Source organism: Silurus aristotelis (assembly GCF_946808225.1).
Source record: "Silurus aristotelis genome assembly, chromosome: 5".
NCBI lineage: Eukaryota > Metazoa > Chordata > Actinopteri > Siluriformes > Siluridae > Silurus > Silurus aristotelis.
In genome coordinates this window covers 15255230-15281032 of record NC_139578.1, presented here as the reverse complement: position 1 = coordinate 15281032, position 25803 = coordinate 15255230, and the positions used below count along the sequence as shown (strand labels likewise).

The 25803-nt window shown below is 39.1% G+C and overlaps 2 protein-coding genes across 3 annotated transcripts in view; both read right to left on the bottom strand.

The window, feature by feature from the left end:
- Positions 1 to 1154: 1154 nt before the first annotated feature.
- pelp1 (proline, glutamate and leucine rich protein 1) lies at positions 1155 to 18269 on the bottom strand. Of its 2 annotated transcripts, none has more exons than XM_083540783.1 (17): positions 18040 to 18269; positions 17431 to 17495; positions 16019 to 16124; positions 15155 to 15304; positions 12094 to 12165; positions 11944 to 12003; positions 11659 to 11815; positions 9564 to 9696; positions 9217 to 9304; positions 8122 to 8210; positions 7877 to 7990; positions 7572 to 7722; positions 5857 to 6016; positions 5717 to 5772; positions 5066 to 5293; positions 2614 to 4443; positions 1155 to 2289 (listed from the first exon to the last, which is right to left on the bottom strand). In XM_083540783.1, exons 1-17 carry the CDS (start codon positions 18178 to 18180, stop codon positions 2197 to 2199), a joined length of 3693 nt encoding a protein of 1230 aa, XP_083396909.1. In that variant the 5' UTR covers positions 18181 to 18269; the 3' UTR covers positions 1155 to 2196. The 2 variants fall into 2 exon arrangements, with proteins under 2 accessions (XP_083396909.1, XP_083396908.1); XM_083540782.1 differs by having other exon boundaries at positions 9564 to 9693; positions 18040 to 18268.
- Positions 18270 to 20612: 2343 nt separating this feature from the next.
- Positions 20613 to 25803, bottom strand: part of arrb2b (arrestin, beta 2b) — a 47897-nt gene continuing 42706 nt past the window's right edge. The window contains exons 10-15 of the mRNA XM_083540811.1: positions 25632 to 25704; positions 23634 to 23771; positions 22444 to 22527; positions 22143 to 22219; positions 21954 to 22008; positions 20613 to 21874 (exon numbers count right to left, since the gene is read on the bottom strand). Coding sequence (XP_083396937.1) covers positions 21775 to 21874; positions 21954 to 22008; positions 22143 to 22219; positions 22444 to 22527; positions 23634 to 23771; positions 25632 to 25704 — 527 coding nt within the window. The 3' untranslated portion in view covers positions 20613 to 21774. The remainder of the gene's footprint in view (positions 21875 to 21953; positions 22009 to 22142; positions 22220 to 22443; positions 22528 to 23633; positions 23772 to 25631; positions 25705 to 25803) is intronic.

The window sequence follows — 25803 nt, the reverse complement described above, 5'->3', positions numbered from 1 at the left end:
TATGCTGTCTGATTTGTCATCTGTTCTAAAGATACCACAATACTACTTTTTTCCTAAAACCAAAATTGAAACCTTGGGCCTAACTAACAATAATGCCCATCTAAAATAGTTTTTTTTTTTTTTAAAAACAACGGGTTTAAAAAAAAAAACATTTTAAATTTTTGTTCTCCACTTTACAGTTAATTTCTTACATAAAAATTACTTATTGTACATTCATAGAAGAAAAAGAACGTGTGACTGCAGTGAATTGTGCAGTAGGAACGACAGACCGGTTAAAGGTGGCGGTTGGACTGCATCAAGGATTGGCTCTGAGCCCTTTCCTGTTTGCAGTGGTGATGGACAGGTTGACAGACGAGGTCAGACTAGAGTCTCCATGGACTATGACATTTGCAGATGATATTGTTATTTGTGGTGAGAGTAGGGAGCAGGTTAAGAAGAGTCTGGAGAGATGGAGGTACGTGCTGGAGAGAAGAGGAATGAAAGTCAGTAGGAGTAAGACAGAGTACATGTGTGTTAATGAGAGAGAGGACAGTCAAATGGTGCGGTTGCAGGGAGAATTGGTGGAGAATGTGGAGGAGTTCAGGTACCTGGGGTCAACAGTGTAAAGTAAGGGAGCGTGTTAGAGAAGTGAAGAAAAGAGTGCAGGCAGGGTGGAGTGGGTGGAGAAGAGTGATAGCAGGAGTAATTTGTGATGGAAGAGTAGCTGCAAGAGTGAAAGGGAAAGTTTATAGGACTGTGGTGAGACCTGTGGTGTATGGATTAGAGACAGTGGCATTGAATAAAAGAAAGGAGGTGGAGCTGGAGGTAGCAGAGCTGAAGCTGTTGAGGTTTCAATGGGAGTGACGAGGATGGACTGGATTAGAAATGAGTTTATTAGAGGGACAGCACATGTAGGACATTTTGGAGACAAGGTGAGGGAGGTGAGATTTAAGATGGTTTGGACATGTGCAGAGGAGGGACATGTGGTATACCGGTAGGAGAATGCTGAGGATGGAGCTGCCAGGAAGGAGGAAAGGCCATCTCCAAACACAAGTGATGTGTCAGTACAATGATCATATCTGGACAGTGTCATTTGACAAATAGGAAAATCTTCTCCTGTTTTTTTGCTGGTAAAAAAAATCTTAAAATATTATCCCAAAAATGCAGTAAAACTGTTAAACACTAAATGTTATTTATTGTTGTGCCAAAAGCAGAACACAGTTAATACTGGCTCACAGATTGTGGTGATTGTATATTGAGGGGGATCAGTAACAGGAAATGAAATGGCCAGACAGAAACATACAGAGTGGGAATCAGGAGCAGACGTCACAGGTCTGTAAAACAATCTGTTGGGGTAAAACACTGGGAACAGTGTCAAAAACATGCCAGATGATCAAGGAAACCACTGCATCTCTCTCAGCAACAGATGATGGTGAAGCATTCTGAGGGTTAGGCTTTTTGAGGCTGGAGATGGAACCAATTATACAGCTCTCTACTAAAATAAATGAATGCTCTCCACTAAAATAAATGAATGCTCTCCAGACTCATTTGTAAATCAAGTGATGTCCAAACCCCCAGAGAGCACCAGGCCTGATGAACACCTCTACTCTATGTAGCTGTATAAAGGGTAACAAGGCATTTAGGGTTTTTTTGCTTTTGCTTTTAATTGTCTTTTGTGACCAACAGAAAATAAACACATATGTAACAAATGATGGTACAAAACTGAAATACGAGGAAAAAAATCCACTACAATAACCATATCATCTTCCACATGGTGATCCCCAAATGTTTTAGTGTAAATGTTACAGAGAAGGAACCATACTCCAATTGTAAAGTTAAGTAGGAAGGCTGAAGGCATGCAATCCATGTTCTGAACACCAACAGGTCTGTCTGTACATTTTTTCTCTCTCACAGGGAAGATTGCTGGTTGATCTGTGAGAAGTAATTTACACAAAACACTGACCAACTGTTTGGATGGTAACACAATCAGTTCCAACATTTAAGTCAGAAAAAACACTTCAGATACCATTAAAAGAAGGTATCACGAGGTACACCATGACTGCATCACAGATAAAAACCGTTAACTTGGTCATTACAGTTGATAAAAGGTTTTAGGTTTAAATGAATTATATCTGTATGTAAATAATGATGCATGAACCTTCGGAAGGAGTCCAGGACATCAACAAACAAATTATGGCTCTTGAAGATGGATTTAATTTAAGAATGTGAGTGAGATGCACCGTGGTCCTCATCGTCTGGAGGGCAGTCCACAAAATCCGCCAACATGGAAGCCATTGCCTCATCATCCAGCTGGGAAGGAGATTGGGAAGAGAAAGTTTTTACTTTAACTTTTTAATTTAAAAACAATTCAGCGAGATGAATTAGCATTAAAGCAACAAAACTAATAGTGCCAGACCTGCTAGAGTCTATAGCCCCAGTGTTTACAGGTTTTGCACAAAGTAGCTACATTTAATTTATATATAAACACGCATTCATTTTATTTTACTTCCAAAGAATTTCTGCTTCTTCTCTTTTCTTACATTTAAAGTCCCACCCCCCATTAAACACATTAAGTATTAATGGCTACAGGTTATAAGGCCTTCTGTTCAATAATAGTGATTTGCTAAAATTGACCTTTTTCTTCTCACTGCTTTGTTCAGACTCCTCTCCTTCTTCTCTGTCCTCTATTTTCCTCTTTGTCCCACGTGCCTCTTCTTGCTCTACCTGAGTCTCTCCAGCCACCTCTTTCTCTGCTGCCTCCACTGCTTGCTGTGGTACAGCGTCCTCTGACGTAGTTGTTGTGTTTGCATTGGGGATCTCCTCTTGTTGTGCTGCGGCACTTTGCTCGTCATCTCTGACCTCTATTGCCACCTCCTGCTCCTGTCCCTCTGTAATTATCCCAGAATCCTCGGTGGTCACCACTGACTGTGGTCCGGATGCTTCCTCTTCTTGTGACTGCACTTCTTGATCGGCTGCTTCTATAGAAACATTTTCTTCGCTTTGCTCTCCCTCTGCACCAATCACATGAGTCTCTATCTGTTGCTCTCCTACCACACTTTCATTCCTCTCTACAGCACCAATGTTCTCAATCTCTTCTACACCCCCTTTGTCCTTTATTTCCTCTTCCTCATAGATGCTCTGCACCGCCTTCATTTCCTCAATTCCACCTTCTTCCTGTCTTTCACCCTCTATTGGGAATGTGCCCACCCCCCTTTCCTCTTGCCCTTCAATCATTACTTCCCCCTCCTCTACACCAAGAATATCCCTCCGGTTGTCAGCCTCCAAGATCTCAGCCTCCTGGATCTCTTCCTCATCATCCTCCTCCTCTTCGTCTTCCTCCTCCATCTCATCCCCTTCATCCTCATCATCATCCTCATCATCAAAGCACTCATATTCCTCCCGGCAGAACGAATCACGATATCTGCGTTCATCTTCCTCTTCATCCTCTTCCAGGCCCTCTTCCTCTTCTTCCTCCTCTCCCAGTTCTTCTTCATCTTCCATTTCCTCCTCCTCCTCCTCTTCTTCATCATCCGTGCTGTTTATGTTAATGACGTTCTGGTCCTGCTCATTGGCGGCAGGCTGGCGACTGGACTGTACTAGTTGGTTTTGGAGCTGCATGTGTAAGGACAGTCCAAGTTGGTTTGGCTGTCCACCTGATGAAGGCTGCATCAACATCTGCTGAAGCTGTGCACCAGCAGGCAGTGAATTACCCAGTGCATTAGAGGATACTGGAAGAGTCACAGCATTAGAGTTCAGAGGTGGCACCAGTGAAACCAGCTGCTCTGTTTGACTAGACCCTGGAAAAGAGTTGATGTTGGAATCGGGTGGCATCAGCTGATGGGTGATGGATGTGGGGATATCGTTAGAAAGTGAGGTTTCAACAGGGCCGGCATCATTTCCCAGTCCAGCATTTGGCACAGGCATAGCACTGCCTGGTGGTGGAGGGAGACTTTGCGTGTTAGCAGCTCCATCCTGCATCTCTAGCATCATGCTTTGGGGCATGATAACCACGCTGTCATCTGAATCGCTTTCCAAAGATATCTCCACATCTTCAGGCTCCTCCTTGTCATAGCGCACAAACACCTGACGCTGGGTTTCAGGGGGTGCTAATCCTGCTAGCTCAGCTGCTTGGGCAGAGGAGGAGAGTAGCAGCTCACCTTGGGTACCAGTGGCACCAGCTGGTGTGGGGAGGACAGGAGCACCCAGGGGAAGGTGGTTCTCTAAAGAGCCTAGGAGCGAAGCAGTGCCTAAGCTCAGAGGATGTCTGGGAGCAAAGGAAGGTCCTGGTGCAGGTCCTCCTAAGAGTGTAGGGAGGGAGAGAGAGGGATTCTGCGTAGGGGCGAGGACAGACGAAGCTGGAGTCGGCTTTAGAGTAAGTGGAGGTAAAGGGAGGGAGATGGATGGAGTACGTGGGTGAAGTAAAGCATTGCATATAGTCAATGCCTCTGCACAAAATGAAGAAACCTGACGAGGGTGAGACACAGATATAATGTCAAAATAAGCAGTAGACGGAGTGTGACAACTAAGTGAATACAAGTAAGCAAACAAGTAATGAACCCTGATATGCAGAATTCAAAAGGTTCTATCTTGTCCTTCTTCTCTTGTGCAAACACCATTTACAATATCAACAATATTCAATATCACTATCCCCAGTTATATTTTCCATAAAGTTTCAGATGCACATTATTTCCAAGTATGTATAAGCTTTAGTTATGTCTGCACAATTTCTCTTGGTACAGAATCAGAAACAATTCTTACAAATGCTGAGGAAATTTAGAGTAAATACTCATGAATGGATTTCTTTTTTCGGCTTCTCCCGTTAGGGGTCGCCACAGCGGATCCTCCGCACGTTTGATTTGGCACATGTTTTACGCTGGATGCCCTTCCTAGCGCAACCCTCCCCAATTTATCCGGGCTTGGGACCGGCACTAAGAGTGGCTGGGGATGGTTCCCTGACCGGGAATCGAACCCGGGTTGCAGCGGTGGGAGCGCTGCATCTTAACCACTAGACCACCAGGGGACCTAGAGTAAATACTCATGAATAATGCTGAAAATCTGTGTCAGATTTGAAGTGCTGATCACTCACAGTGATGTTACGGTCTCGGCGTCCTTGGCTGAATACGCATACAGCGCAGGAGAGTGGAGCAGGCCAGCGTGGAGATGGGACCAGCACCAAAGCCAGCAACAGGGCATAGAGTTCACAGCGTGGGGCAGCACTGCCATACTGGCCACTGACACTATCCACATCCCAGTTACTGCATTGTGCCTGCTGCTGGAGTCTTGCACACAGTGGCACCACCAACTCCTGCAGTTTCTGTGAGAGACAGATAAGAAATGGCATCACAGAGACATGAGTGCACATTGCCAATAATGTAAGTGCTTTAACTAGAAGTTTCCATTGGAATATTTTGTAAGGATGACAAACAAGTGAACATCAGGCGGTTACATACTGTTAGCTAGCTACCTAAGCATTTAGTAGCCAAATGAAGCCTTGCATTCAATCATACCATCTGGGCACTAGCTGTAGCTGCATGCGAAACCAAACACTGTGGTAGTAATTAGTATGTAGATACAGGTTATCCGAAATTTGTGCAAAGTCATCATTTTCCGCACCAGGTTTTAATCCTAACTGATGCACAATATTCCAAATCTTTGCCATTTCCAACCAGGATTTGTCAAAACATGCATGACTTCCGGAGACAAAAATCTAATCACAATTGCATCAAAATGTATTTACCTTGTGTAGATCCTCTTTCAAGAGTGTGCCACTAGTCAAAATGATCTGCCTAAGAACTGCAATTAAACAAAGAAAAACATTAATGCTTTCAGTCTAAAGTAAATAAAAAGATAGATTACCCCGGGTTTCTCACAGCTCACCTCGTAGAGCTGCAAAACACGTGTCCTGATTGGCTAATGCATCACCCTTTCTTTGTAGCGAGACTCCACCCGGATCTCCTATACCCATTCCTTTTGTCCGCCGAGGTCCCGGCTTCCCTGCAGTAACCAGGTCAGAAATCGGTGTCTGTCCTGCACGAAGCTAGATGAGAGGAACAACACAAACCAAGTGAGTTGGAGCAAGAAGAATAGAGGCAATGCAATCCACTACCTTAAAGTGGATCGAAAAGTGGCAAGCAGATTGGTCAATTAAAAAAGCAAAAATTATATAAATAAAATAGATTTATTTTAAATAAACATACAAAAATTATTTCAATTTTTTCAGTCAAACAGAAGAAACTACTGATCTTTCAAAAACTTATTTTTTTATTATTTTAATAAAATTTGCACTATAATATTTTCAATAGTTTTGCTTTCAGCCCATAGAAAATCTGTCATCTATTACCAAGGGAAAAACCAAAGACCAAAGTTGTTGCTGACCTGCACAAATCATGTAACGGACGCAAAAATACATAGCACCATAACACCAGATAAATTCATGTCTGACACTGCTGCAAATTTGTCATATAAGTATTAATAAGAGTTCACTGCGTTTACTGAAGGAGAGAAAACACTCAAAAGATCAATTTAAAATCACATACTAGTTAAATTATTGTCATTCGTAAAGAAAGAAACATAGAAAAAAAAAGGTGTTTTTCTAATTTTGTCTAACCTGAACATAGAAGTCGGTGCTAACTAGTGTTCCACACACTGGTCCATAAATATTCAGACACCAACAATGTAATTGATGTTTTAGCTGCTCATTTGTTCCATGGTCAGATGTGCATACATTTTTGATTATTTCACTTGAGAGCGTTTTTTGTTAACTCCATATGAAATCCAAAGAGCTGTCACGTTTAGGCAACCATTATTACGCTGAACAAGAAGAATTAAGCCAAAGCAAAAGAATTGAGAGAATGCTTTCATCTCCACCAGGTCTAGACCTTCCTGGTAATTACTTGCATGTCAGAAATATCTTCAAAACATATTTCAAACAGTGAGGAAGTAATTAAATAAATGATATGGATAAGTTCCAATATCTAATCAGGGCTTTTATAAAATGTTATATAAACCTTATCAGCATTCAACCAATTGGTGTTGCACTAACAATAATCTCAGATAATTCTTCTTTATACATCAAAACTTACTGGACAGAGCTTCACAGTACAGATGGAACAATTACCCTTAACATAATCATCCCCAGTGAAAAAAATTAGCGTCTTATCATGTCTATGGATTCCAGACTTAAGTCATCCAGAACACCTGAATTTGCATGCAGGTATTGTGCATGACAATTTTTTTCCCGATTGTCATTATTAGACTTAATTGCCATTGTAGTGATACAACAAAATTGAGCTCTCAGAGACCAGCAGCAATAGAAAATGTAAGAATAATAGGAAAATGTTAAGAATAGACAAAAGAATAAACTAAATATAATTGCACTAAAATATAATGATATGACTCTGTACAGTGGGACTTGGATCTTGGTGCCAGCAGTGGAGTGCAAACAGTGCATTCAGGAATTAATTGAACAGGAATACGTAAGGAAAAAAATCCGAATATTTTTGAGATTTAAAAATCAAACATTTTTTCCAGCACACCTTCCAACCAGTCTGCTGGCATGGGTTTTTTAATACTACAATGTGCATTTGACTCACTTTAACAGCCTCGTTTCCTGGTGTGATGTCACCGATGAGATGAGCAAAAAGCAGCTCTGAGTGGGAGGAGTTTCCCTGCAGCACTGAGGAAGAGGCCCTGCCTACATGCACCCACAGCTCCAGTGTGTTATACAGGGCGACCCGGACAGCACTGTGGACAAGACAATACACTATAATAAGAACAATGGCTAGAATTTATAATCCTTTGATTCTGATATGTGACTTATGCTTAAGTGAATAACACACATGCAGGAAAGACAAACCTAATTTTATTTTCATGTTATAGTTTCAGATACATCTGTTACCTGTATGATCTTTGTTGACCAAGGCTGGCCTCTGGCAGGGGCGACCATGCACATAGTGCCTGCGAGAAAAGCCTGGATAGCAAATTGCAATACTGTACAAGGCCGGCACCCACACTGAAACACACAAGACTAAAGTATTTAGCATATGAATTTATTTCAAAAAACAATCCCATTCTATTCTACAGCACAGTACATGGTGTGTTAATAGAACAGACATGTTTATTAAATGGTTTGTGTTTACCCACGCTTTAATTAGAGCAGAGAGCACCTCCAAAGAGTCACTGTGTATTGATGGTAATACCAGCAGTTTCAAGCATCCTTCACCTGTGACATTCTGTAAAACGAACACACAAACAATTAACTGATTTCTAGCATCAGACAATAATTCTGAAAAAAAAAATTGTATTTAGCATTTGTCGATTCCTTCAAAAGCATAAGCTTTTAATACATAATCTTATAACTGTATACAGTAAATTTGTGAACTAGTAATGCTAAGCCACAGTGTTCAGTGTAAGAACACACACACACACTCACAAATGGTTAAAATGTGGTTGTTTTACAATATTAATAAAAAAAAATGTAAAAATCCTAATCTTTATTCTGTACATCAACCTAAATGCCATTTAGGCAAAGATTTGAGATGAAGTTCCTTAGAACCTTCACATGGAGATTTTTGCAATTAAGTTTGCAATAAACATAACTGGCCTTGCAGTGTGTGTGTGTGTGTGTGTGTGTGTGTGTGTGTGTGTGTGTGTGTGTGTGTGTGTGTGTGTGTGTGTGTGTGTGTGCGTGCACACACGTGCATGTTTCAAAACTTAATTAGAAATGCAACACTAATACTGGATCATTGCTCTCAAAAAAATTATTTATGTCATGGATTCCACAAGATGCTGGAAACAGTTTTTTTAATTCTGGTCCATGCTGAGAAGACCAAGAAGATCAATACATTTAAGTTGCTCCTTCATTCATTCGATCACAACCTAAAAGTGTTCTACTGAAGATCCGGTGCGAGGGAAAACCAATGAAGAACACTGAACTCGTTGTCATATCCATTAAACCAGTTTGAGGTGATGCTTGCTTTGTAGCATTATCATACTGGAAGTAGTCAAAAGATGATGGCAAATTGCATCAATGGGGATGCAGATGTTCAGCATCAATAGTCAAATAAGCTACAGCATTCAAGCAATGATTGGGATTAACAAGCTATCAATAAAAGTATTGGTATTAATAAGTGTTCCCAATAAAGTGTCCCCTCAGTGCATGTTGATGTATTTGTCATTAACACATTTTTTTGTCCACATTTATTAAAAACGGTCATTTGTTCAATCTTAAAGACTCACAATGTTCTTAATGCTGACAGCCAGGGCACGGCACACCACATTAAGGACTTGCTGAATGGGAAGACGCACTGAGGTGGCAGGATCAACACTACAATAGAGAGAATCCAAAATTGGATTGGATACCAAATTACATAGACAACAGATCAATAAAAACAAGTCTATAAAAACATTTATTTTATAAGGCAACATTCCTGAAAACACAGCAAATTACTAACTAGATTTTTTTTAACATAATTATACCGATACTTACAAAGAACTGTACAAAGAAGAAACAGCACATTTATTCACAGCTAAACTACTCGGGCGATTTTACAGCTACATAATTGGAGCACACACAAACACACTACCTGAGTGTATGTTTAAGAGCCAGGCACACTGCTTTGTAACGATGGCGAAGCTGAAGAATCAACAGTGGATCAACATCGTCCAGCGGAGGAAAGGACAGCTCTACTCCTGGACCCTCATACCGTATGGCCTCTTCTGAGGAGAAAAAGTACATTTGAAAGAAGTAAGAGGAAAATTTTAACTAGTGAAGCTTCAAACGGTCATCAGCTGCACAGTATTTTTAACCTTGACTGGCCTTCCTTATCTTATTCTGAGAAACATGCTTCAGTGGCCTGTTAACTTGCAAAGTATTTAGCTGTGTTTACTTTGTACTGTGTGATATCAAGCGTACCATTTATGATAATGCTACCAGGGTTCACTGTGGCATTTGGTGTTTAAAAGCTAGAAATTTAAACATAAAAAATAAAACGCTTTACTGAATGTCATCTTGATACTTAGACTTTCACTGTTCCACAACAAATAAAATCACACCAGGACCACCAATAACTGTTGGATTTGTTTTCTTTCCCACTGCTTAAGCAATAATTCAGCAAACTGATATTCCAAAAAAAAAAAAAGAGTAAAAGCTTTTTTGTGCCACCCTGATAGCACAATTGTTCAAATGTATTTATTCTTTGTATTATTCTACACTCCATAACCGGTAATAGCAAAATTAAAACAGAAATCTAGAAATGTCTGTACATTTTTTTACAATAAAAATATCACATGTGCACAAGTATTCAGACCCCTTTACTTAGTAGTTACTTGAAACACCTTTAGCAACAATTACAGTCTCTAGTTTTTAATGGGGTAGGACACAACAAGCTTGGCACACCTGGATTGTGGGATTTTCTGCCATTCTTTACGGCACTTTCAGGTGTCCCCAGAGATGTTCAATAGGGTTCAAGTCAGGGCTCTGGCTGGGACATTCACAGAGTTTCTCCTAAGCCATAACTGTGTTGTCTTGGCAGTGTGCTTTGGGATGTTGTCATGCGAGGAAGACGAACCTTCAGCCTAGACTGATGTCCTTAGAGCTGTGGTAAAAGGTTTTTTATAGAGGATATCTCTGTACTGTGCTCCATTCAGCTTTCCCTCAACCATGACCAGTTGCCAAGGGCCTGCTGCAGAAAAACACACCTACAGCATGATGCTGCCACCATCCTGCTTTACTTTGGGTTGGTTTTGGGCAGGTAATGAGTGATGCCTGACATAACATTAAGAATTAAGTCAAAAAATTAGGAGGTAACACATTTTTTCCCCGATTCCAAAAGCCACACTTTGATTGCTCTCAAGTGAAATAATTATGGAATGATCCACATCTGGCCATGTAATAAATAAGCAGCTAAAAGAACAATGACATTGATGGTGTCTGAATGGACTGTAGAACACTAGTTTGTTCCATCTCCAAACAAGATCTCTGGAACTCAGTCAGTGTGACCATCAGTTTCTTGGTCACTCCTCTTACTAAGGCCCACACTTCTTTCATGTGAGAATTATGGAGGCCACTGGGCTTTTGGGATTCTCCAGTGCAGAACATTTTTGTAGCCTTCCCTAGATCTTTACCTTTCAACAATTCCTGTGACCTCATGACTTTTGTGTTTGGTCTGACATGCATTGTCAGCTGTGAGGCCTTCTATAGAGAGATGTGTGTCTTTCCAAATCATGTCCAATCAACAAACTTTTTCACAGGTGGATTCTAATCAAGGAGCAGAAACACCTCAGCAACAATCAAGAGAATAGGGAGACACCTGAGCTAATTACTAAGTGTCCCATTTACAAACATTTCTAGAATTTTTTGTATTGTTATTATGGGGTGCTGAGTGTAGAATAATAAGTAAAAACATTTTTTTCAAAAAAAATCAATCTGATTTTAGTATTAGGCTGCAACATAAAATGTAAAAAGTGAAGGGGGTCTGAATACTTTCTGAATGCACTGTAAATTAAAGATTAAAATATGATGGATATTGTGCCTTCAGGCTCAAGGTTCAACATATACATAAACCCAGTAGTACAAAGAGAAAAGCAGTGCATAGAAACAGACCTGCAGCACAATTACATGCATACAACACAATACAATAAATACACAGAAGTCAACTACTGACCACAGTTCTGTCTCACCTGTTTCTATGCCCTGGTATAACTGTCCCAGAATGCTATTGGCTGATACCAGAAGACAGTGTACATGACTGGTCCATCCCTCAGCTCTTCGTCCACCACCTCCACGCTCCAGCACACCTCCCAGACAAGGCAGTCGACCGTAACACTCACAAGCCACCTAGAGACATAAATACAAATTTCAAGTTAACACCCAATCTACAAATGATTTTTGTAAACTAATAGTAAAAACAAAAAAAACTAAGAAACAAGTTAACAAATTTCATACATCATAAAAATCTCACTTACATCCTGCACTTTAGGATTGTCAGAGTCCATCTTAGATAGGAAATAAACCCCCAGCTTTTCCTGCACAAGCAAGTGGTTATAGTAAACACAAACATGCAGGCGCCGTAGTAACACCAATAATTTCACTAATGTGAGCACCGCAGCCCTTACCTTTAGAGATCCACATGCCCGAGGGTAATACGTCATACAAGCCATCATTCCCTCCATGGCAGCTAGTTGGCACTACAACAACAACAACGGTTTTAATTCGGACAATGCACATTTGGATAACATGTACAGATGTACATATTAAAGTCCACAGATGAACTCCTTTACATCAGTTTGTATGGTTTTTAACTAGGGCGGCACGATTTGGGAAAAATGTCATGTTGCGAATATTGTGGCCAATATTGCGATAGAGATATAATAAATTGTATTATGAGTTCATTTTAATGGTTATCAAGGAAACTGCACACAGATTAGTGGTGATTGTTTACAAAATGAAAATTTTTTATTAATTTAAACATTTATTTGATTACAGCTGAATTAAATAAATCAAATAAAAACATAAATTTTCACAAAATTAAGAAATTTGAAACATTTCGCTGAAACAAACAGGGAACCCACTGCTGCTGCCCTTTTACATTATTTACCTGGTTTTCTGTGGAAGTTTAAGATACAGTAAATGTTCACATTCAATGCAATCATTATTATTAAATGTGTTTAACCTTTTTCTGGGGAGGGGGGCTGGGGGATTGCTAATGATTTGTATGATGTTAGAGTGGAGAATTGTGGGAGGGCAGAGCCATAGGGGGATGTAACAGACACCGGGGGGGATGGCGTTGAAGAAAGATGTGCGTTAGCGCGAGTGGGTGTGTCCCGGCATGAGTACGAGGAATAAGAAAGCGTGAATGAAAGATAAAAGAAACCCCTGTCTGTTGAACCATCGCCTGTCGTCTCTCTTCAAACCCAGAACCAGTGAGATCTGTTACAGATTTATCATTTTGCCACATGATGTAGCAACTTCAATTTTGTAAATCTTGCACTGTTCCTCTCACTTCTCAGTGTTGGTGATCTTAAAGCTAAAAGTAGCGTTTTTTAGCTACCAGTTCAGTGTCGGTCTGCTCAGCATCCATCTTCACCTGGTCTTCGCGCTGCACAAGTCACGTGACCACACACGCCACACGTGCACTGCGTAAACTGAGACTATCTGGTCTTTTTTGTTTTGTTAGTGGCGCAGAAAATCTGTGAACTGTTCTCAGACAGAGCACATGCAGTTATTTATTTCATTAAATCGCTGTCATATAATCGCACAAGCCGTCATCGCGATTGGGATACAATTAATCGTGCAGCGCTAATTCTAACCACGCAAAAAGTACCGCATCATGTATTCGATTGGAAACAGCAAGTTTAAAGATTTTAACAATCTACTATAAATCATATATAATCCACCGAAAAGATTTTTTATTAGTAAGCATTTGTTTTTATTGATGCGGCAAGTCTCAAATCAGCACCAAAATCAGCCATGATGCACTCAATTACCGTAATTAACGGACTATTAAGCGCACCCAAATATAAGCCGCATCCACTGAATTTTACAAAGATTTTTATTTTGAACATAAATAAGCCGCTCCGGTGTATAAGCAGTGTCTACGTTGAAACTAATGAACTTTACACAGGCTTTAACGAAAAGACAGTGTCTGTTACACGGTGTAACGGGTGAAATATGTTGTGGCTCCTTTAAGAGCAGAGCGGCATTTTGGGAATAGCCAAATTTTCCGCTATTACTGCATGTATGCAAGACCGAGGAATATGTCCTTATTATTTTCTGATGCTAATTTCTAAGTTTCTTTGACTAACCTGTAACACTGTTGCCAGGAAAAATAAAAAAAAGCACGAGTTTTGGAAACCTGTCTGTGCTTATATGATTTCTGTTGCAACTGGAGTTAGCGAGCTCTCCCTTCACCCAGACTCAACGTGTTACAACGGCTTGTATCTAAACAGTAGCCTACCAAGAAAGTCATTGTTCACTGTCTTCCTCCTTTCTTTCACAACTATTTCTCTCGAGAGTTTTTCTTTTGGCATCGGTTGCCTGGTTGTTTTCAGCATGACGAATGATTCGCCTTAACTGTAGACAGTCCGAGTGAGAGGCAGGTCAAACGTCAGAGGAACCTCATCTATATTTATGATGTGGTGCGGCCCGATTCAGTGGGAGCGCGGTTTAATATAAAGAATTTAATTGGTTCACCTGAACCCGTTCGGCAATTTCATTGGTCTAATGTTATGTCGCTCAGTTTTTTGGCTTGAAATTTGTGAAACCGGGAAAAAACCAGGAAAAAATTCATAAATTAGCCACTTTGTTGTTTAAGCTGCAGGGTTCAAAGAGTGGGAAAAAAGTAGCGGCTTATAGTCCGGAAAATACGGTAACCCTCTGGGGTCGACAAGCAAATAATAAATATATGAATATGAAAGATGGACATGTCTACTTTTAAATAAACCAATTTACATCGAAAACAAATATTCTCTGCTTATGTAATTAATATGAAGGTTAGAAGTGGTACAGTTTTTTCGGTATCACCTCATTAACGGTCCGTGTGGAAACATAGCAAAGGTTCCACTTAGTGTCGTTTACTTTCGTTTACTTTTTTACTTTAAATCACAATAATTACTTTAAAACCTTTTACTACAATATCTTGTCTTCATGCTCTATGTTGAGTTTGCTTTCACTAATAATAAGCATACATTTGCATAAAGCATCAATATTTGTCTATGTTGATTAGAGAATTAAAAACATGAAAAGTAATAATCTAAAGTAACAGACAAAAATGTGCGATTAAGTTGTGATTAATCGTGAGTTAACGAACGACAATTGTATGATTAATCGCGATTAAATATTTGAATAGATTGATAGCACTAATATTAATGACACTAAAACTTTACTTTTTACTGTCAAAGTACGTGTCAAAGCCCATACTTTAATTTAACTTGAGTAAAAAAAAAATTTTTTTTAAAGTGTAGTAAGTACTTCAACTTTTACACGAGTATTTTAAAACATGAGTATCTGTACTTCTACCTAAGTGAAGGATGTGTACTTTTACCATCCCTGGTTTCTACCAAAAATACACAGTTCCTGCAAACAAATCATCCATTTTCCTTACAAGCTCCAGTCTTCTTATTCTGTGTACCTGTTGTTTTCTATTGTCATAAGCAACGTCACGGGGGGGGAACTCACCTCAGACTTGAGGCCCAGTAGAGATGTCAGAATGCCTAGGATGGAGTTAAGTCCCACTTCTCTGGCGAGCTCGGGCAGCTGAGACGAGTAATGCAGTACGTCCTGTAGCACACTCACTGCTAACTGCACCGATGGCAGAGGGGCCTGCGACTGCATGTGCGTTTACAAGGGCAGGAAGCAGATACAAAGACAGAAAGAGACAGAAAACACTGAGTGATTTGTTTTGAATTAATCTGGCAAAGCAGCATTCTGTATAGTAGGAAACAGTAAAAACCTGTAACAGTAAATATCCGAAGCAAATAAAAGTAGCTTCCAAAATTGTTATAACCATTTTAAACAGTCTTGTTCTTAGCCAGCTACAGCACTGCGTTCACACACACTTTATGTTCCACCACCTTAAAGGACAACTAGGACAGTCTCAATGATTACACCACAAGCAACTACATTATGTTGTACATTTTTTGACCATAATAACCACATGAATTACATTTAAACTACTACTAAGAAGCCCACAAAAAGCAGGAAAAGTAGGTCTGCTTATTGTAATTAAACATCTGTGCAGTTAAAGGATTAAATAAGCTCAATGTGGCTTTTGAAAGCATAAACACAACGAACCAGACAAACGTTTACTTGATTTTTTGTTCCGTGTCCATTATGATAAATTATTGGAAAAGTAATGACAGAAAAAAAACATACCAACATGAATAATGGAAAAGCGTACATTTCTAATTGAGCGCACACACGAAAAATAATAGGGAAAAGAAAAAAAGAAAAACCTAGTTGAGTTAATAACCAAAATCCTTGAAGCCCTTCTGGATACAATGCTGCGGTGTGTCCCACTGAGAAATGTATAAAATGTCTCACCTGGATGATTTGCTGCAGAGAACGAAGCCATGAGAGACAGTGCTGCTGAAACACCTCACTTGAGCTGTCTTTCACCAGCATAGACAACAAGCACAGACCCTCAAACCTGAATAACATGATAATATATCAGAACACTGGGGGGAAAAAAAACTATTGTACATTGTACATTTTTACATGAATTCACATTTATTTTAGGAATATTAATCATTTCAACCCCAGCAAAACAGAACTGCTGGTCATCCCATGTGATTCATCTCCAGGTCAAGATCTCTGAATAACTCTTCATGACTCTCTGCTCTTCCCATCAGCCACTGCTCACAACCTTGGAGGTAACTATGGACAATCAACTGTCCTTCTCCTCACATGTCGCTAATGCGGCTCGTTAATTTTTTCTCTACAACATCTGAAAGATTCGATCATTTCTGTCCACACAGGCTGCCCAGGTGCTTGTTCAGTCTCTTGTCATTTCGAGACTGGACCACTGCAACTCTTTGCTGGCAGGTCTTCCTCTGAACGCTATTCGTCCACTGGAGATGATCCAAAATGCAGCTGCGTGACTTGTGTTCAATCCACCCACGTTCTCCCACACCACCTAACTGCTGCACTCCCTTCACTGGCTTCCAGTATCAGATTCAAAACACTGATGCTTGCCTACAAGGCCAAAAATGGACCAGCACCATCTTACCTCAGAGACCTCATCACAACCTCGCACTGCACCACGCTGTCTGAGATCCTCCAGCACTGCTTAAATGGTACCGCCTTCTCTCAGAATGAGAGGGAAGTACAATTCAAGGCTCTTCTCTGTTGTCCAAAACGGCAAAGTCCCTGGCTATCTTCGAACGACGGGTGAAGACCTACCTTTTCCTAAAACACTTAAACTGACACTTTCCAAGTTTGCTTTGTAAAAAAACAAAACAAACAAAACACAAACAAAAAAAACAAACAAAAAAAGAAAAAAACAGTTGTAGGCTGATTTATCTCAAGTTTGTTCTCTAGCGTACTCAAAGTACTGTTGTACGTCACTCTGGACAAGGGGCAGCTGCTAAATGCCACAAATGTAAATGTAACAATGTTATTAAACTGTTAAACTACATTCCTTCCACTTTACATGGCTTTATTGTGAAGGAACGAGAGAATATTAATCAACTCTTCTGTTTTTGGAAGAAAAATACTCTTTGAAAGTTGAGATAATGCAGTGATCCCTACATATATGACTGAGTGACAGAATGCTGACTTATTTGCAAAAAAACGAAAAACTAATAGTTCCTATTCACATTAAGTAAATATTACACCCCACTTGTTATCAAATCCCAGGCAGGATTGATATTATAATGTGAGAATCGTTCCTTTCGATTGAACGATAGCAGAACAGGGAGGTGTGTTTATGAGTGACACTGATCTCTGATGCCCACCTTGTTTTGCTGGAACCCAGGCGTGAGTTGCTGATGCCCACAAGTCCTCCCACTGTCCCGCAGTTCTGCAGTACAAATAAACAGCACAAAGCGGTTACATGATAGCTATAGATGTGATGTGGGAACATCAACAAATTCACACCAGAAGAAAACGAGCCCATGTTCTTAACCATGGACGTGGAGTTGCCACTGTCCTGCACACCTGAGTGTTTTGGCTGCTCTTACACCCTGACCTCAGTTCACTAATGTCTATTAATGTGATGTCCTGTTGAAGTGAGAGTGTCAGAGCAGGAAAAACACTGACGTGCCCACGACAGGTAGGACCTCAGGATCAGGGCTGGAAACCTGTCCCACACAGCTGCGTGGCGTAAACGTCACGTGTCCGCTACACTCAGGACGTATTCATGTGATGGAAATGCCAGAATCATGTGGTTTGTACAAAAAATGTCTCGTATTTTTTTGCAGCGACACGACATTTATAAAGTCAATGTCAGCGAACACACAAAGACGACATCATCATCCTCCTCCTCCTCCTCCTCCTCATCGTCTACGGATGGAGGGCTGCAGTAACCACTGCTATCTCCTCCGGGGCGCTAGCGGTCGACTCACCTGCGTCCCGACCACGCCGTGCTCCCGGTAATCCGCTAAAAGCGCAGGCAAGTATTCGGGGCGCTCTTCTTTTAGCGCAGACACCAAGCCCTCAGTCAGCCGCATATTCTTAGGGCCATGCAGCCAAGCCGCCGTAGCCATCTTGCCGCCGCTGAATGACGTCAACCGTATCCGACGAAAGAGGTCGGAGCGCGTGACGCGATCAGTCCGCGACACGGAGTCAACGCACAGTCCGTCTAAAACACAGGCGCCAATCCTCGGTATGTTTAAGTGCACTAACACGTGTGCACTATATAGTGCGCGTATAAAAACACACTGGAACAAGAAGTTGTTCTCTAGAGTTATTATAAAATGTCGCGATGGATTTAAAAGAGCACTTGTATCCCAAAGAGTAGTAGTCTATCACCAAATCTGACAAATAGTTGATTTCAAAAATCCATGATCCCACATTTATACATGACTGTACTGTTACACTTAGTCACCTTTGCAATACAGAGACATACATATATATATATATTATATATATATTCTTCATGTTTATTTTCCTTCATTCATAATTTAAGGAATTGTTTTAGTATGGGTAAGAAGCCCTGGTCATAATTACTCTCCAACAATAAACAAGCCATGGTAAAAGTGTGGACTAATTGGATACGAACAAAATGTCTGGAGCTTTCACAGAAGTAGGCCACTGTTATCTCCTGCTTGGTCTGTACTGCTATTAGCTGCCAAATGACAAGTCAGAGCTAAGCATTTATTTTGCAGTAGGTGATTAACAGCTCTAGTTTGCACTGAAATGAACATTAACCTTGACCTACTGCTTCTTCTTCTTTTTTTTTCTTTTATAAACTATTTGGCCACTGGCATTTTGTACAGGCAGGAGTATAATCACACACGCTGACTTATTAAAGATTGGAACAATCAGGGAATAAAGACTGACAAACAAAATTTCTTTTCTTTTAATTTTTTTATTTTCTAAAACCGCGTACAAAATAAAGAAGCAACATATATTTCCCATTGTTTTCATGATTTTTTAAAAATTTTCCTTTTTTTTGTGTTTTTTTTTATATACCTTTTTATTGACTAAAATAACATATTGCTTATATAGAATTTTGAAATTCATATTAATATATTTCCTCTTTAATTTATTGTGAATTAAATTACCAGGTAGAATGCATGTATATATTCAGAATATCAATTTTTAGTAGTATCGAGGAGTAAAAGTAGCTTAAAAATCAACTTTAAAAAAAAAAAAAAAAAGGGGTGACATGATACAATATTAGTCTACAAACCGACATCAGCGTGCGTTTTCCTTAGATAGACCTTACAGAATCCAAGGGAAGATATACAATATAATATTTCTTTTATATACTCAAATGGTTCACAAAACATATGAGGCTCTGTTGTAATAAAAAAAAAAAAAAAAATTTACATGAAGATGGTCTGAGAGAGAGCTCTCTATCACAACACAACGTTCTCAAAGCCTACTGCACGGCATTCTAGCATAGCATTCACATAAGAACAATGATTTTTTTTTTCTCCCTGACCATCTGATGAAAATATTCTCCCTGCCATTTCATAACATACATGATAAAAACGACAAAAAAAAAAGCCTTTTAAGATTTGACAGCAGACAGTTGACAAATTTACACATATGCAAACATCCGTAGATAAAATAAAATCAATCATTTGTTTTTCATGGCATATTTGAACTCCTATTGTGATTATAAATAACATTGTAACATACAGTGTGCTCATGTTTTACCTGGAGCTTATTTCCTTAAATTCTGTTTTTAGCTAGAGTCTGGTTTAAACAGGCTTCCTTCACTTAATGTCAAGCTTTCCATTCCTTTTATTATGTACAGCACCAATTTCCTGTTACTTCAATTAAAGAACATATCCTGACAGGCGTTTTTAAAAAAACGAGGTTCCGAGCTGTGTGAACTGTACATTAATCAACTAAAGTGTAGCAAAAATGAAAATGTTTTAATAGCAGGTAAACTGGTGTGGAAATATGTACATAAACAATGTTGGTAAATGTCGTGTTGATGGCTGAACTAATGAGTGTAAAAATTATTCAAAACAACAATGTGAACTGGACTGTTAAAAATAACTTGAAAGCCTAAGCGCATGTACATGGAGCACGATGCATCCGAGACCAGCTGTACTATCTAATAAAAGCAATATACAGCAAATGGTGTGTTCAGAAGCCATTTCATGTTAGTTCAATATTGACATTAACTTAACATAAAAAAAAATTAAAAAAAGGTTTTGCAATGCAACAGAATGCAATTTTCTAATTTTCAATAAGTGATCATAATAATAAAATAATAGAGTGGTAAACTCAGTAGTTTCTCAGTTTTGCAAACAAGATGGGCAAGCTTCCAACTAAAGCATTTGTTGCGTTCATATGATTCATTTCAATGCAGTGGTCACTTTTTTATTTTTTTTATGAGCGAGAGTAACATGGACAATATTAATATAGATTAAACATATAAAAACTTAATAATCAATCAATAAAAGGTGATGGTTAATAGATCATAGATGAATATCATTAATAGAGGGGACGTTCATGCTTTCTGCTTACAAAACCGTAGAAGAGCATTTATTTTCAACACAAGGTGGAGCAGAAGAACCAGGATGTAATTACACCTGTATGACAGTTCATCTTTACAGACACTGACATAAATGCTAAAAGTGCTTTTAATCAGTAGGATAAAAAAACAAAAAAAACAAATTGGTATAGAAAAAAAAAAAATCTGGCACTGACTGGGCTAAGATTGTATAGAGATTGGCACTAAAACAAATTATTCAGGCGAATGTGTATGACAAGGAAAAAATGTGAATTGGTGAAGCCTGATAAGTTGTCTATTTTTTAAAATAGAAATAAACCAAGTGTTTAATTTTAAACCTAGAATAGCTATACCACACAGGAGGTTGCAGATAATGAGTTAACTGTATTACACACACACAGACACAGACACAGACACAGACACAGACACAGACACAGACACAGACACACACACACACACACACACGCATCCATGCACGCACCTGACATAACCAGCGGCTATAATAAAGAAGTTTTCTGTGGTCCGATGCATTGTAATGGCTACTGAGTAGTCTCTTATTAATTACACTGAACAATCATTTCTATATTTTCTTGTGATATGTATACGTTTTACATAACTATAAAATAAAATGGTAGAACATTCAAAAGGAAAAAAAATTCTTCTGGTGATCTATTTAGTTCTCAAGCTCCTGTTTTCTATCACACATCCTCTGCACTGAAGTAAGTTTTTTTATTACAATATTACAAAGCTAATAATGCCCACAGCGAAAAAGGGATGGGTGTTGGGGGGGATTGTATGAACTAGATAAAAAAAAAAAAAAAAAAAAAAAAAACACCCCTGAATTAATGGACCCTCTGTTCAGTGATGTTTCATTACAAAGACAGTTCTGTGTAACGCCACAGCTTCTCACAGGGTTTTGTTTTTTTCTCTGTCTAATGCACATGCACAAGAACTAAGTCCAAACAAACAAACAAACAAAAAATCTAAAGACAACAGCATCACTGATGCAAAGGGGCAGAGAGAGGGGCAATAGAAAGAAAAATCAAAGACAATAAAAGAGAGAAAGGTGAGCATCCCACTCTTTCCGATTGGCCTAGTGGAATGGTGGTGTAGTAGTACTGACACTTCGAGCCCCTTCAATCCAACTCCCTCTCTTCACACAGGGTTAGCAGAAGTGGTCATCCTCATCTTTATCATCCTTCATTCCCTTTAGCCTCAGCCGTGCAAAGTCCTCAAACACAAAGTCATCATCCGGAGAGAAGTTACTGCAAAGGCACACAAGGGGTCAGTAATCCTGAGCACACACTTCTTGCATACACAGTTGTACACAAACTGCACACTTACTTTGTCTCAAACTCTATCAGGTTGGTGTCCACAGGAGCATCCGTCTCTGGCACAGCTGTGAGGATAAGACAATTAAAATTAAAAATGTTTCATGATGACATGTTTTGAGAGAAAACAGAGTCAAATTATTATTCAGAGCTGATATTCTTTGGAGGAGTGCCTCGATTATAACCCAGATAGTGTACATACTTGATTGTGGTCTTGAGCTGGGCTGCTCAGAGGGCTTAGGGTGCATCAGCACAAAAGCAAGCTCCACTGCCACATCACTGTGCGGGGAGAGGAAATAGTTTAGTATAGTTAATACGTGTGTGATACACGATTTTAATGGTGCCGGGTGGTCATGTATTTAAATCATGAAACATACACTTAGCCATGCATTATCCTGCTTAATCATTGTCCTGAAAGTAAAAAAAAAAATGCCTTCCCAGATAATTAACTAATAATCTATGCTTTATATAATTATGTGCAAGTGGCTATGTCCTGTACTTACCCTCCACGAGAAACCACCAGTTTAACTTTGACTCTGTAAGACACCAGGATGCCCAAGACCTCTTTATTGGATGCATCTTTCACACTGTAGAGTGAATAAAAGGTAGCAATGAGATCCTTTCTGCAAGATTCTTTATCAATGTACCAAACATTATGATATAGTGTGCCTCTAAATTTCAAATTAGCCCCTAGCAACAAAGCTAACAGAACCATCTCTATACAAACACACAGTGCTTTTTGAACATCCCATTCCACATTAGGTGTTAGTAAAGTCAGGTACTGAGGTACGGTGAGGAGACCTGGGGTGCAGTCAGTTTATCCCAAATTTGCTCACTAAGATTGAGGTCAGAGCTGTATAGCAGGCCATTCCAGATGTTCCTCTGCAAACCATGTTAACAATATATTAATGTTGCTGGCTTTGTGCACAGGCACATTGTCATGCTGGAACAGGATTGGGTTTGCTAGTTTAAATGAAGAGAACATTTTATGCTTCAGCATCCAAAGACTTCCTATACAATTATGTGCCTCCAACCACATATGGCTGGAAAACTTCCTTATTTCCATATATTGGTTTTATATGCAAGTATGCATAAAAAAAAAAAAAAAAAAGGTTACAATCAATCTTTTAAAAATCTATTTTGCCATAGTAGTGTTTCTTGTTATTTATCTTATCTGTATGTAAAATGGACCATCTTCAACTTGTGAAAGAAAGGTGCATAGTAAAAGCTCTGAGTAATGATCATTGTCATTTGGAAAGCCTTTAAATCTTCTTCAGGGGAAAAAAAGAAAAAAAAAAAACTTCCACGATGACATTATCTCAATTAAATCTGTTTAAATGTATTATATTACTGTAGATTTATCATTAATTACATCGAAATTAAAACTGCCAACAACCAAATGACTAAACCATGTCTAAAACTATATAGTGTAATATATTTTCACCAAAAGCCTATAATGAAATGAAATGAAAATGTTTTAAAAGAGGTAAGTGGTCAAAGTGGTCAAATTGGGCAACGCCTGAAGATTTCCACTGGTTTTAAAACAGTCATATTTAAAATCTGGCTTTACTGCCCTGTACAAAAGTTAAATACAGTGAAGTAGTGAAGTACGGAGAGGGTTACTGCATGTCTGTGTGTGTGAGACACACAAGGATTATGTGTGTGTGTTTGTGTGTGTAAGATGAGGGCTCACATGGTGCTGGAGGCCAGGTTTGTGTCCTCGTGTTTGAGTTTGCCGTCCAGTGCTAGACCTCTCTTCTCTCGGTTGTTGGTCAGTGTCGGGGTGAGTGTGTAGACCTTACAGAACGTGGAGCTGGATGACACCTGATCACTGCAGACGGGTAGGACATACATTAGTGAACTAAAGTGTGTTTATGAAGTAACAAACAGCTTGTTTGAGGAATGGATTAATCACAGCATATTTAGAGAATATAAATTCAAGATCAATAGATCAATGAGGAAATGTAAAGGGAGAGACAGAGAGGGAGCAAAAAAAAAAGAGGGGGGGGGGGGGAATGAACAAAACCACTTTCACATTTAATCTGCCATTTCATTGTGTCAATATGATGCTGTAAATAAGCCAAGAGAAACTAATCATTGGTTTATTTCTACAGAGAGCACACAGAAAGGAAGAGATATGAAGCGTCTGAGGGGAATGGTATCACTTTAGCCTCTGACAAATAAAGCCAAAAGAGCTCTTTTAGTTGTACACCGCCTTTCACTAAATCAGTCATTCATTTCAATTCAAAGTGTGCTTCATGCGTAATCTCTGCCTGTCATGTATGTAGTATGTATGTCATTACCATGGACAACAATCTGGATGCTGAGAAATGAAACTGCTAATCTCAAGGGCTTTGTGCACACAACTGTCTCAAAAGGTTCACATAATGGTTTGAAGACTCGAGCTGACAAAACTTCTAACTCAAATAACCACTTTCTTTAAGTGTGGTATGCAGAAAAGCATTTCAGAATGCACATGTCAGCCAAGAAGAACAGGAAATTACTACGACTAGAATAATTATTAGTAGTAGTAGTAGTAGTAATGATGTTAGGAGCAGCCAATAATAGTTCATGTGAAATGGCATTATTAAATAAAGCTTTAAATCAGTGGAATCTTTTCAACGATGGAACTTTTTTTCAAGCAAGAAGAATTTGTGGTTATGTATTACTAACATAAATCAGTTTTAATTGAAACCTTGAATATCGTAAAACCTCAAAGTCTGTGCAGCATTGGAAGCTGTTATTGCTCTAGTGTTCAAAATTTGTATAAATCCACGTTAGAGTAGCTTTGGGTTTGTCATTTCCGTTCAAGCCTGAGATCCATACTGTTATGGTCATGGGTTTAAATCTGTGCTTTAAACACAAACATTTACTTACTTACTTACTTGCACATTCAACATGCAACCATTAGTGAAATCTTGTCTGTGGTAAATCCACATATTATACAGAGATTGGGCTGAATATCTCTGGAATGTTCCTTAAAATATGAAGCATTATGAATGAAAAGACCAGTTCAAAAAGTATACTTCATACTTTAGTCGCTGTCAATAATTTAGCAAATGCAACTACAAATCAATCACACTATTACTGTGTGTTGTGTTAATTTTAAATAAAGGAACATCCCAAAGCTGGAGAATCTTGTGATTTCGCAACATAATAAAAAGGGCACAAGAAAACTGATAAAGAAACAACAGAGCTGTGAGTAGCTTTGGCTCTTGCTCAGAGTGAAAGGTGTTAGTGGAGAGTTGCTAAAACTGTGAGCTGGTTGCCAGGTTTGGTTTTTGGGTCAGTGACAGAAGTAACTGGCCTTTTGTAGGCAGCAGCACATGAGCAATCAGAGCACTGCTGGGGACAATCTGTGAGGACCTAATTGAATTAATTCCAGCTTCTCTACACCTCTATAGACTAATATATGAAAGCTAAAAATAATCAGTCATGTGTGGAGTACACAGGATACACCCATTATATTCCCAAATCACAAAACACGGAGGAGGAGAAAATGAAAATAATGACCAGATGAGCCGGAAAAGAGAAAGGAAGATGAAAACAAATGTACAAATGTTGAGTAGGATGTTATGTTTATCTATTCATAATAAGAGGAATAAGAGCTCAGGAAATAAATAATAGGATGAGAGAGAATTGAGGGATGAATGATGAAAGGAGAAATAAAGGAAGATGAAGGGGTACTCACTCGGCTTCTACCTGAGCCACTGGGCATTTGTATTGTGCGGTACTGAACAGACAGATATCAGCATACTGTCGCACTGTAGGGAGAGAACAGGGACACACACACGCAAGAAGGACAAAAGTCAGTCAAGTCCATAAATACATTCTCTAATCAATACATAAACAGCAAAGCATTT

Coding starts and splice junctions, on each gene's coding strand:
- pelp1 (XM_083540783.1), bottom strand. CDS start 18,180: ATGGCTACGGCGGCTTGGCTGCATGGCCCTAAGAATATGCGGCTGACT. Junction 12,166..15,154: donor TACTGGGCCTCAAGTCTGAG/GTGAGTTCCCCC, acceptor TTGTTGTTGTAG/TGCCAACTAGCTGCCATGGA. Junction 5,294..5,716: donor TGAAAGAGGATCTACACAAG/GTAAATACATTT, acceptor TGTCTCTCACAG/AAACTGCAGGAGTTGGTGGT.